At 43.2% G+C, this 13,185-nt stretch overlaps 1 protein-coding gene across 1 annotated transcript in view; it reads right to left on the bottom strand.

Moving 5' to 3' along the window:
• Fas (Fas cell surface death receptor) overlaps positions 1 to 9,118 on the bottom strand; it is a 30,940-nt gene extending 21,822 nt beyond the window's left edge. The window contains exon 1 of the mRNA XM_029536417.1: positions 9,039 to 9,118. Within this exon, the coding sequence (XP_029392277.1) occupies positions 9,039 to 9,068 (30 nt within the window). The 5' untranslated portion in view covers positions 9,069 to 9,118. The remainder of the gene's footprint in view (positions 1 to 9,038) is intronic.
• Positions 9,119 to 13,185: the final 4,067 nt, after the last annotated feature.

Raw genomic sequence — 13,185 nt, 5'->3', positions numbered from 1 at the left:
GAGGAGGAGGAGGAGGAGGAGGAGGAGGAGAGCATGTCTGATTCAGCCATAGCAGTGTATATTTATAATCCCAGATCCTGGAGAGTTTGAAGCAGGATTGCCAGTTTGATGCTAGGCTGGTTCCTACATGCAGAGATACTGTCTCAAGAAAGGAGAGGGAGAAACAAAACAAAACAAAACAAAAAAGACAAGAAATTCTCTTTAAAAGTTCATCAAAATGCGAATGACGCTGGTTGCTCAGAGTACAAATGTACAACAAATGAAAAGAGGCAGCTTTGAGGGTAGCAAGACTGTATGAAGTCTGAAGTTCTGCAAAGGTTTCTGGTTTGTGTCAGGGATAAGATTAGGAACTTTAAGATAACCATAGTAAATCCGAAACAGGAACCACCTAATATCTCAAAGAAGTAAAAAGCTTGTGTTTGAGTGAGTAGCACTTGATCTTTCATGAACATTTAAGGGTTTTGTTTTTTTGGTTTTTTGTTTTTGTTTGTTTGTTTTTGTTTTTGTCTTTTGTCATTTGGTTTTGATGGCAGTCCTATCAGCTTGCTGAATCAAGGATCATAAATACAACATTTTTTAGTCCTTCTTCTCTGCTTGACTCTGTGCGGTCAGAGCTGTCTATTTCCCCTGGTGGTCTGAGTCTAGCCTTACCATCTCTGGACCAGATTTGCTTCATCATGAGGGAAAATCTGTCTTATTTAAGCAAACTAGACAGAAAGTACGGGGTCCGTTTAAAGTTATACGGGAAAGAACTGTTGACTGAATAGAAAGTTCTGTCACATTCACTACAAACTTTGCAAACTTGTGACTGCCGTTCGTGGTGAGCAGACTTTCTGATGTATCTCTGAACATCATTGCTACAGAATACTTGCTATGAAAATATGCTGTGCCTTCTTACCCATGTCCTGACAGGTCCTTCCGGTTATCAATGAGACAGCAAAATAAAGTGACTTAGTTGACACTCAGTGCTTCTCTAGAACTGGGAATAAAGAAATATATTTGATTTTATACCTGGAGAGAAGTGTGGATTGACTGTCTTCTGTGAATCAGGTTTTTGTTTGCTTATTTGTCTTTTGTTTGTGTTTTTTAATAAATAGGAGGAAAAAGACAAATCCAATGATGCAATGTTCTTAGTTACCTCCCAGGAAAGTATTGGAAAAGATTCTTTTATTTTTTTCCCCCACTCGAATTTTAGAAAGTTTGCTTTCAAATCTACAATTTGAAAGTGGACATTTTTAACTCCAACGTTCAAATAGATGGGTGAAAACACAGGTTCTAGGGTAAATTGTGTCCCTTTCAAATTGAATTGTCTGTCCTCCAGATCATTCCATCAACACACATTTTAAATAAGTTAGAAGCATTCTTTTATCTTATAACACTCACAAATTATGGCTGGAAGAACACTTACATAATAAGGTGAAGTTTTCAAAGTATGCTGCAAATGGAAAACAGCATTATGGACACTTTAAAAGCAAACTTTCTAAAACTGTTCTCAGAAACCCAGATAGAGGTCAAAATTATTGGGTAATACACAAAAGCTCTAACAAATACCAGAATCACACCTAGTATGTTTTGGTAAAAATGCTTGAGCTCTAGCAATGATCCAGAGAATTAGGATAACTGAGTGGGAGTGGACTCTGTTGAGCTGGGCTGCCATATCTGGAACCAGGGGCCAGCTCACTCAGACTAAGCTGTTAGGGGAACAGCTCCATGAGCTACACTAGCCCTGATCTGTTTTCCAACATAGATCAAAAACATCTACCATTTAAATGGTTCCAGCTAACAATGAAAATAAGTGTATAAATAAATTCCTATCTATGTATTTTACATATCACACTACGTGTGTTAGTTAAGCAAAACAGTCTCAAACAATCTACAGCCTATTTTTTGACAAAAAATTTACACACAGACACACACACACTCACAGACACACACACACACACAGACACACACACACACAGACACACACAGACACACACAGACACACACACACACACACACACACACATCTCTATTGCCTTATGTACTTTATGCCTCATGGCTGGGACCACAGTGGATTCTCCCCCAGACTCTTACTGTAAGCTAATCAATCTACAGACCTATCTTTAGGAAAGGTGTCACATGTAGTATAGAACCCATCTTTATGGAAGATGTCACATATATTTTTAAAGAAACTTTCTGTGTAGTCATGTCGTAAGCTTTGTTGTGTACACAGGACTGAATTAATTATCACCAGGAAAGTTTTCACCCAATTTTGCCATGCTTAAATGTGCCTAAAATAAACTTCTTAGGGTCAGACTCCCAAAGTAGCAACCAACACCTGCTACTTAGCTGTGTTGAACTGAACTGCCTTTTTACCTCCTGGCGATCATTACTCTGCTAGCCCTGATGGTCACAGAGACTGCCCCTTCCGACCATCTGCACTGAGTGGGGCTTGGACAATTGTTTGAACAAACTGTGGATGCTGCTTCTAAATTCTCATGACTGTGGGGTGATGGGGCTGTGTACATGAAGGAGTAGTGGTTAGAGAAGATGGCCGGTCATTTCCTCTCTAAAACGGAAAGGTTGCTTGATATTACAGCTATCAACTTCGTACTTGCATAGCAGCAGTTTTTGAGATGGAGCCAGCTCCCAAGACCCTATTTGACAGCAATGATTTTGGGGGGTGGGGTGGATACTGGTAGGTAATTAAGTAGGTTTTCTTTCTGCTTTTATGAGTTATACAAACACTTATGTGCTCCCACAGCAAAAATAAAACAAGGCTACAGGCAGTGGTACTTAGATGAATGTGCATGTGTCATGTGTGCCTGTATGCATGCATGTATGCATGCATGTATGTCTGTGAGCGTACCTGCGTAAGTGGAGGTCTGAGAACAAGCTGCAAGATGGCTCTCTTTCACACCATGTGGGGCCCAGGGACCCAGCTCTGGTGGAAGGCAAGCACTTCTATTCACTGCTTTCTTCTTTGTAGAATTGATTGATTTGTTTGTTTGCTTGTTTGTGTTGGGATCAAATTCAGGCCTGGTACATGCTAGGTAAACACTACCACTAAGGTACTTCTTAGACCCAAAACATTTCTTTATAAAATATAAAATAAATAAATGAAATTATGCTAATTCAAGGTCTCTATAAAATATCAAGTAAAAATCATGAGGTGATAATTACCTTAAGAAACATAAGCAGGTTACCATGTATATTGAGTGTCAGAGAACAGACCATACATCACACTGATAAACATCCAATTATGTACCTGTGTGGATAAGGCTCAGAAGCTATAAATAAAATTTTTAGATGTTCCCATAAGGCTGATTTAAAAAAAAAAAAAGGATGTTATTTTTCAGAATTTATGTTTAATTTCACTCTGTTTGAACAATTTTTAAATATTTACTTATTCAAAAAGAAGAGATGGATTCACTATCCTAAACCTGGTTCCAAGATACTTTTTATTGCATTATTTCATTGCATCTTTAAATCCCATGCTTTTTGTTTCTCTTTAGTAAGTGGTCTCTGGTACCTAGTATAAAACATGTGCTTTGTAAGGGACTTTTGGAACCAAGAGAATTCACCCAAAGGACATAAGTTAGAAGGGGCTTTTGAAGGGGGATTTCCTTCTTCAAGTTTCTAATTATCTCTGAAAAACAGTGTTTCTTTCCGGTCAGCAACTGGATTGTGGCGATCGGCCTCTCCATTGAGCATGCTGGAGCCCTCAGTCTCTGATACACTGGCAGCTCTCACCCCGAGATTGTTCGTGCTCCAAAAGCTTACTAAGAAATGGTATCAGGCTCTGGCTATCAGTTCTTTGTCACCTTTGACCTTCCTGTAATCTCAGTGTCAAAGTAAAAAGAAAAATCTTACATTAAAGTCTCCATTGGCTCTAAAGGCAATAATTCTGTCTATTGTAAACAGCAGTAGTAAAAGACTTTGTTTTCTGTAGTTGGCAAGGGATGCTGACAGCCTCCAAACATCAACTTATTTCTTGCTTTTCAGTCTTGCTATGATTTAAAAACTTGGGTTTGGGGCTGAGAAGATGGCTTAGTTAGAAAAAAAAAAAAATCCAATGCGTCAGAACCCACAAAACTTAGATTTTCCACACTTGTTAATGCTTTAATTTATATTTAATCTCCTTATTGTATTCATAAAACTTTCCTGTTCCTTCTGGGATAAATAAAGCCCTTTCAAAAATCAAAAAAACATTTCATGTTTCTAGAGTTGATTTAAAGAAAATGATTAAAGTGTAAATTCAACAGCTGTCTTTGCCCACCCTTTAAAACGAACCAAAATACCCCACAGTTGTGGGATTCTTCTGTAGGATTACTGCTTGTTTTCTAAATCACCTCTCATCTTCTTCAGCCATTTTTAACATCTGCTCTAAGAAATATGAGGAAAGCGGCTGTCTGATGTGTGATCGGGTGCCATCCCTAAAAACTGCAGGGTAAACCTTCTAATGAGCTTGCACTACTTCGTAACACACACACAGAGGCATACACACAAAGACACATACACACACACACTACACACAGAGATACCCACATACACACACTACACACATACACACAGAGACACACTACACACACATACACAGACACACTATACACAGAGACGCACTACACACATACAAACACACACAGATACACTACACACAAAGGCATACTACACATACAGACACACTACACACTAGCAACCACACAGGACTCAGAAAACACATATACATTGGATAAAGTAAACTAAACTGTTTTCCTATCACATATACAAATTTATGAAGGTTTTGTGAATCAGACTTATTCAGTAGATACAAAAATTCCCAGAAACTAGGAGAGGAAAAAAAAATCTCTGAGCAGGAAGAGAGGCAAAGGGCCCAGTCGCTGTTTCTATAAATGGTGCTGGAGACAGGAGGGTGAAGAGAAGGGAGTAAAAGAAAGCCAGACCCCAAATCTACTCCCTAGAAATCACCAGTATATTACAAAACCTGCTTTGTGCTTCAGTTCACACTCCGCCTCTATTTTCCTTGGGCTACAGCTGAGGAAGCCATACTATATAGGGAGCCACATTTTAGGAGAGAGTCGAGGTAATGCAATGCTAGGAAAATGGAGGCATGGTGTTGGGCAAGGCCAGGCTCTGAATAAGAACACTTCTGCATCTCATGGGAGGGATGCAAGGGACTACAGCATGCAGCAAGGATTATGGCGGCGACAGGATCATTATTACAATTTTACTTGTCCGACTTTATCATACTGTCTAGTAAACTTTTATTTCCTAGGCCATAAATCATAAATATAACAAATTATACTGAATTTGAACACTTATGTACTGACATGTGTGTAAAAATTTACATGTGCATGCGTGTATGTGTGTGTCTTCTTTTAGAAAGGCTGTTTCCTGGGTGCTCAAGGCACACATCCTGTGGTAAAGACACAGCTACCCCTAAGCTGAGCATAGCTCCAGGCCTTTTGCCTCCTGTTGCTTCACTAATGTTTCTCTAAGAGCTGAGAGCTTTTCCAGGGTACCCACACTACGGTGAAGGAGTGGGAACTAGGAACTTTACACTGAGGATAGTCTTAAAATTCCCTAAAGACATTTCTAAAGGGCAAATATTATGAATCACTTCTTTTTTTTATTTTTTTATTATTTTTGGTTTTTCGAGACAGGGTTTCTCTGTATAGCCCTGGCTGTCCTGGAACCCACTCTGTAGACCAGGCTGGCCTTGAACTCAGAAGTCCGCCTGCCTCTGCCTCCCGAGTGCTGGGATTAAAGGCGTGCGCCACCATGCCTGGCTTATGAATCGCTTCTTAAAAAGCCAAAGGGAACTTTTTTTTCAAACCCTTCATGAGGTACCAAGTGTAAGAGACTTTGCCATTCCAAACCCTTGGTATATTCTAGATATCAGATGCAATCAGCAAACTGCTGTGTCCAAAAGAAATTCTAATTCCCCCCAAACTCCAAAAGACCGTTCATCTGTCCAACTGTCTAGAAATGAGCTCGACCTGGCCTATAGGATTTCTGGATATTAGATAAAAGCCAGCCAAAGGAGTCCATTTCCCTTAACTGTGGCAGAAGGGCCAGTATGTCAAAGTGTATGCTGGTATCACAAGTACTTGTCACACATTTCAAAGTTCATGCTAGCCAGCATCCTAGCCCTTCTCATTGCCTCCCCTACCCTAAATTGCCCCCAGCTCATGGGCTTCCCTCCCCATCAGCCACTCTTAGGGCTCCTAACCCAGCTCTTCTCACTGTTCCCCACCCCACCCCACCTCTGCTTCTCTCACTGATTTATCTGTCCCCATCCCCGACTATTGTCCTTTTTTAGCAAATATTTATGAGCAGGCCCAGACTCCTGGCCATGCTCAGTCTACTTCTTTCTCTCTGGTCTTGACTCTTCCAGATGCCTCTGTCTGTACTTTCTCTCATATCTACAATAAAAACCTCCCCCTTCACCACAATGTAGCAGTTATGTCATGTCACAGTTTATATAGCTGGTGCCCAACAAGGGGCTCAGCTTCTCCTAAGCAAAGCAAGCTTCTGATTCTCCTAAGGTATAGAATACTTGTTTCTTCTGGTTTCTGACACCTACCGTGTCCAACGCCAAATTTTAGAGCCCGCCTTCTTCAGTGGCTTCTTCCTTCTACCTGTTTCCTCCTTGAAGCCTCCTTCTCTGTCTGTTGCTACAGAAGTCATGCTGGTGTATCAGACAGTTTTTTTCTCCCTATGGGGAACCCATCACACGAAAGAGATGCCCATCCTTTGTGATTTTGGACATTTGTCTCCGACAAGTATCTCAGTCCCCTTGGGGACACCCTGACCACTTGTAATGCCTGAAACTGAAATTCTTGTCACCAAGAGGCTTGGGGTTTCCTCTCTCTCACCCTGCTCTCCCTCCCCACATGTTCTGAGCTCCTCCCTGGAGCTTGCTCTGTCTCCCTTGTCCATCTCTGTTCTCTGCTTCCAGCTGCCTCCTCAGCTCTGTCTCTCAGCCCCCTCCTGAAGCTTACTGTGTCTCTTAGGCTGTCCAATTGTCTGTCTCTCTTCTCCTTCCCCTAGGAGATATGCTTGCTTGTATCTATCTCTCTTGGTGGCTCACTGGAACCTGCTATTTGAGACCTGCAGGTACATCAGGCATTTCTGTGTGCACCCCTGGGCCTCTAAGAGATTAGAATTTTCTCTCTGGTGGTGTTTCCCTAAGCCTCTTCTACTCCCCGTGACTGTGCTTCTAAAGGATGTCTCCTTGCCTGCTTGCTCATTCTCTCCCTCTCCCCCCTCCCCCTCCCTCCTCTCCTCTCCTCTCCTCTCTCTCAGTTTGCTCTTAGAGCTTGCTCCTATCTCTAATCATGGGCCCTTCCCATTCAGAATACTCTTCACCTGCAGGCTGTCCCTTCTAGGGGAAGAACAATATGGATCTAGGGCAGGGATGGAGGTCAGTAAATCAGGTTATGGAAAAGACTCGCTAGAAAAAGAACCTTTACGATGGCATGTTTGTACATACCCTGTCAAGCAAACAGTCTCTGCACCACGTTGTCAGGTTATCTGGTTTGCTTGTATTAGGGTTTGACTAAATGTGCCTCCTCCGATACACTGGAAAGTCACTTCCTTACCTCTGGTAGATTGGACATAGGAGACTACCTGTGGTGCCTATTAACCAGCACATCAAAGCACACACTTGGACCAAAAGTGCCTGTTGCACATTTCAAAGTGCATGCTACCATCCTAGCCCTGCTCACTGCCACCCCTACTCAAGCTCCCTCCAGTTCCTGGGCTTCCCATCCATTAGCAACTCTTTCATCCTAAAATCGAGCTCTTCTCACTCTGTTCTCTCGGCCCTGCTCCTGCTTCTCTCGCTTGGTTTTCTCTAGTCTCTAGCCTCTGCTCTGATCTTCTCTTTCCCTCAGATAGTCCTGGCTGTGTGGAGTCTGCTGGCCATGTTCAGTTTACTTCTTTCTCTCTATGTTCTGGGCTCTTCCAGATGCCTCTTGCTGTTTTCTCTTTCATATCCACAATAAAACCTTTCCCTTAACCATAGTCGTGTGTGTGTGTGTGTGTGTGTGTGCATACATGTCCCTTGGAGTTAGATCTCAATTGAAGCCCGACACTGTCATTTGCTAGCTGGGTGACCTCTGTTCAAATGCTTAAGCTCTCAAAACCTCTTTTAACCTTGTAAAAGCAAGGAGAGGTTGTCTTCCTCCCTTCTACCACTGCTGTGGAAACCGATTTGAGATCTTTGTGCCCGGCAAGTTTTTAGGGACCTGATAAAGCCATCTGTCTAAACTCAGAACTGGACTGAGCCTCGGAGGGTTGAATCCCTCTGACTGGCCATTATTAACAGGCATTTCAGCAGAGACCAAGTTCTTACTTCTGTGCCTGCAGGGGATACAGGGGAGCTGGGACTCAGAGCCCCAGGGTTACTGGGACAAACCTGCTGTGAGAGTGCCAGCAGAAAGAGGGTGACAGAAGAAACAGTACAAAACAATATAAAAATAGCCGCCAGTCCAGCAATCTACAATTTGACAGCTCAATTCCCGGAAGGGAAGGGAATTATTCTTTTTTTTCTGTGTTGTTACAGGAGCGTAAACAAATCTTTGGAGACAAAGTTACTTTGAGAAATCTTATGATCTAACGCTTGGGTTGTAAACACAGCCCAGAGTAACACACTTCCCCAGTTGAGCGAACTGTCAGAAGTGTCAAAAGCCACAGAGCCTCGGAGCTAGCGAACTTTTCTCCTGCCCTAAAGTGAATCTTTATCTGGGCAAGTCTCTAAGCCAGAGTCCCTCTCCAGTCATATTAAAGAGATCCAAGAGCTGGCCAGCACCAAGCTCGGACCGTCCACCTCCCCTCCCCCGCACCACCCCAGACCCACACTCTTCCCAGAAAAAAACAAAAAACAAAAAACAAAAAACAAAAAACGGTGGACCTGGGGACCAAGAGCGAAAGCAGCTCCCCTGCGTTTCTAAGTATCTGGATTGGTGGCACCCAATGCCAGCCACATCTGAAATCTCATGTGGTGGTCCCCAGTGTGCAGTGTCCCACATCCCAGGCGTCCCGAAGCTTACCAGAGGCAGGACAGCCCAGATCCACAGCATGTCTGCAGCAAGGAAAAGCAGCCTACAGCCTGGGTGAGCAGTCTGCAGCCCCACCCACCAGCTCTAGCAGGCCTCTGGGTGTGTACTTTGCCTAGGCCCGGCCTCTGGGTGTGTACTTTGCCTAGGCCCGCCCCTGGCACACACAAACCGCTTCACTCCTACTCTGGTCTCCCCAGAAATCGCTTTGAACACCTGTATGTCACTTTTTTTGAGGGACCAAATACAATCTTTGTAAAGTCCCAAGGGTTGCAAGGAAGTTCTGCTGGTCTCCTGGGGAAATCCACTGATTCATCACCTCACCAGGGGCCTACACAGAGGGGGGCCCCAAGCAGGGCTTGATTGCATAAATGGGCATTCCCCATTCTGGGCGCTTCCACAGTCACACCCTCAGGTCAAGTGATATCTTTTTCCTCATGCTGCTCACCCTGGAAAGAATTCTGAACTCTGGATTAAATTGGACTTTGGCTGATGGCTGGAGACAAAGATCATTTTGCCTTCACTTTCAGTATTTTGTCAGTGACAGGCCTGCTGGGGCTTCTGGGGCCTCTGGATGGTAATTACCACAGAGGAGGTAGACACCCTAGGATCCTGATGAGGGAGGGTTCCCCCACAGAGCTCATAAATGATATATGGAGTGGCAATCACCATACCAGAGATAGCGATAATAGGCTTTGGGATCCTGATGAGGGAAATGGCTCTGGCTTCATTTTCCAACTGGAGAATGAAGGTAAATGACCTATGAAATAACACAGCAGTTAACTCGGGGACCAAGCCAGAATCAGTAGAACCACAGGGGTTAGATATAGAGTAAGGGACTGGGGGAGGGGACAGATAGATCTTATTAGGGAAGAGGAATAAAATAGGTAGTTATGATGGGAAGATTAAGTGGGGGAGGGGGAAGGAAGAGGACGAATGGGAATACAGGGAATGACAGCTAAAATTACAAGGCATTTGAGAGGTATGGAAACCTAGCAGAAGCTTCCTAAAGTATAAGCATATATGAAGGTGATCTACAGCCAAATAATGGGGGAGACAGAGCCACAAGTGGACATCTCTTGTCATCAAATGAAATTTCCCTTTCCGGATGGGGTTGCATCTAATTGAGTTGTTGGCTAAAAAGAATTGCATGGGAGTCCGCAAACAATGCAGCTTGTTGCCAAGACTATAGATTGCTCTCCACAAACTGAGACCCACACAACTCACTGAGTGTGGAGAAGTTGAGAGCAAGAAGAAAGTGCCTACATAGATCCTTCATCCCTACATGCTAACATCTTTGGTACTGGAAAATATTCTGCATGCTACCAAAGGCTAAGGGTAAACCTCACTTCCACCCCCAAAGCCTTTGATCTATGATGGTGTCCTGCCAGAGAGATGAGCTGGTGCGTATAGTGGCACAAAGTTTGTGGGAGCAATCAATCAGTACTGGATTTGACTTTAGGCCCAGTCCACAAGATAGAACATAAACCTGACACTAACCAAGAACCTGAGACTAGATAGCCCAGGGACCTAGGGATAAAACCAAATATGTGTGTTATAAAAACAAACAAACAAACAACACATACATTATAATAAAAATGACTCCTAATACAGAGATCCACAGCCAGATATTATTCAGGGAGAGAGAGATACTAGAGCACTCACCCCTAAATGGAATGTCTCCATCAAATCCCTCCCCTGGATGCTCAGGGAGCCCCAAGGGGAGGAGGCAGGAAGAGTGTAAGAGCCAGAGAGGATGGACAAGACCAAGAAAATGAGGCTCTCCAAGTCAATAAGATCAAAGCTCACGTGACCTCACAGAGACTGGGGCAGCATGTGCAGGGCCTGCATGGGTCTGCGACAGGTCCTTTGCATATCTAGTTATGCCTTCAAGTTTAGTGTTTTTAAGGAATTCCTGAGTGTGCACATGAGCTCATCTTCGTTTCTTGTGCCAGCTCTTGGGCTTCTTTTTCTTCTGTTTGTTTGTTTCGTCCAATTGCTGTGTATTCTGTTTTATCTTAGTATATTTTCTCTTTGTATTCTTCCTTAGAAGCCAGTTTGGTTTTTGTTTTGTTTTTTTTTTTTTAACAAGACAGAAAGGGAATATCTGGATGGGAGGAGAGGTAGAAAAGAGCTGGGGTGAAAAGAGGGAGGGGACCATAGTCAGGATATAAATCTATCAGAATAAAAGTCTATTTTCAGTAAAAGGGAAAACCCTCACCTGCTGTGTTAGACATTATTACTTCCTCCTTTTGTGACGGATTATTTCCTGACCAATTTTCGTTTAAAAAAAATTCTTATTCTTCTTTACTGCTAGTTAACGAATGCAGCTCAAAGTCACTTTTGTTTTGGAAAAGTACATAGCACTTTAGTGTTCTAGAGCAGTGGTGCTCAACCTTGCTAATGCTGGACCCTTTAATACAGTTCATGCTGTGGCAAAGCTCAACTATGACATTATCTCATTGCTACATCCCAACTGTAACTTTGCTGCTGTTGTGAATAATGGGAATAATGGGAATATCTGCGATATAGGGTATCTGCTATGTAGCTCTATGGTGGTCGATCCCTGTAGGTTAAGAACCGCTTGTTTATCAAGAAGGTAAGTAAGTTTGTTCAAGGTCAGCACCAAGAGTTTCCTGTTCATGAAGCAGTTTCTGGGCTCCACCTCTATGGGTCAGAATGTCTGCAAAATCCACTGATCGCTCAGCTTCTGTTTCTACTTCTTTTCCTCCTTGGAGGATCCATCTAATTAAGAATATACAAATACACACACACACACACACACACACACACACACACACACAAACACGGAATGGACAGAGAGGGAGGGAGGGGGGAACATCCTGCAGCATTGTCTTTTGCAGGTGTTTTTTTAAAGTGCTCTGAATCTAGATTGTCACCCTCCTTCCTCTCCTTCCTGTAGGCGTTCTGTTCATTCTGCTTGGCAGGTGTCACTGAACTTATACCCCACCCCCACCCCTATCCCACCCCACACCTCCCCCACCCTCACTTTTCATCATCTTCCTGTAGGTTGTCCACTGCCATGAAGAAGCGTCAGGCTGTGTCCTACTACAACTATTCTAAAACTGAAAGGAAAGAAAGAGCAATGTGAAATGAAAAGTTCCATGCAAAAGGAAAGGAAGAAAAAGAGAAGAGAAGAGTAGGGGGAAAGGAGAAGGAGAGGGGAGTTAGGGGGTGGGGCAAAAGCTCTAGGTAAAATCAACAGCTCTTGAATATAAGCTTAAGTCAGCAACTTCACTGAATCATAAAATTCATTCTTAGTACTTTTTAAGTTGGCAGGGTGAGGGATTACTTAAAGGCACTTACCAGGAAATGCAGACAGCCTGAATTCTATCATCCAGACCTACACCAGAATGTGAAAGCCAACTCCAACTCTTAGGGTGTCTTCTGACCTCCACAGGTATTAACTATGCCACACACTACACACACACACACACACATACACACACACACACACTAATCATAAAGCAAAAAAAATGCTTAATGTGTGATTTCTCATAGTCTTTAATATGCTAACAGGCACTGTATCATCTAAGAGGGGGTGAGTATACATGCCATACCCTGAAGTTCTTTCTTATGGAACCTTTGGAGGAATACCTACTGAATGAGTAAACCTTGTTGACACTCTGAGGAGACTACTTTGGGTAGCTGCACTGGTTAGTTTTTGTCAGCTTCACACAAACACAGTCACCTGGCAAGAGGGACTCTCAGCTGAGGAGTTGCTTCCATCAGATAGCCTGTGGGCATTGTATGGATGGCTGATTGGCATGGGAGGGTGAGCGGTGCCACCGCTGGGCAGTTGGCTCTGCGTTGTATAACACAGTAAGCTAAGCAAGCCAAGGAGAGCAAGGAGGTGAGCAGTGGTTTTTCCTGGCTTCTGCTCCAGCTTCTTGCACTGAGTTTCTTCAGTGATGGATGGTGATCTGGGAGTTGTCATAGGTAAGATGAAATAAACTCTTTCCTCCCTAAATTGGTTTGGATAAATGTTTGATCACAACTACAGGAAGCAAACTAACAGTTTTTATCCTAACAGTACATTTTGAAGAGTCATCATCCCTTCAAGTGCAATAAACCAAACCAAACCTAAATGGTATGTGTGTGTGTGTGTGTGTGTGTGTGT

Source organism: Mus pahari, chromosome 1 (genome assembly GCF_900095145.1).
Source record: "Mus pahari chromosome 1, PAHARI_EIJ_v1.1, whole genome shotgun sequence".
NCBI lineage: Eukaryota > Metazoa > Chordata > Mammalia > Rodentia > Muridae > Mus > Mus pahari.
This window is presented reverse-complemented; position numbering and strand designations above follow the sequence as displayed.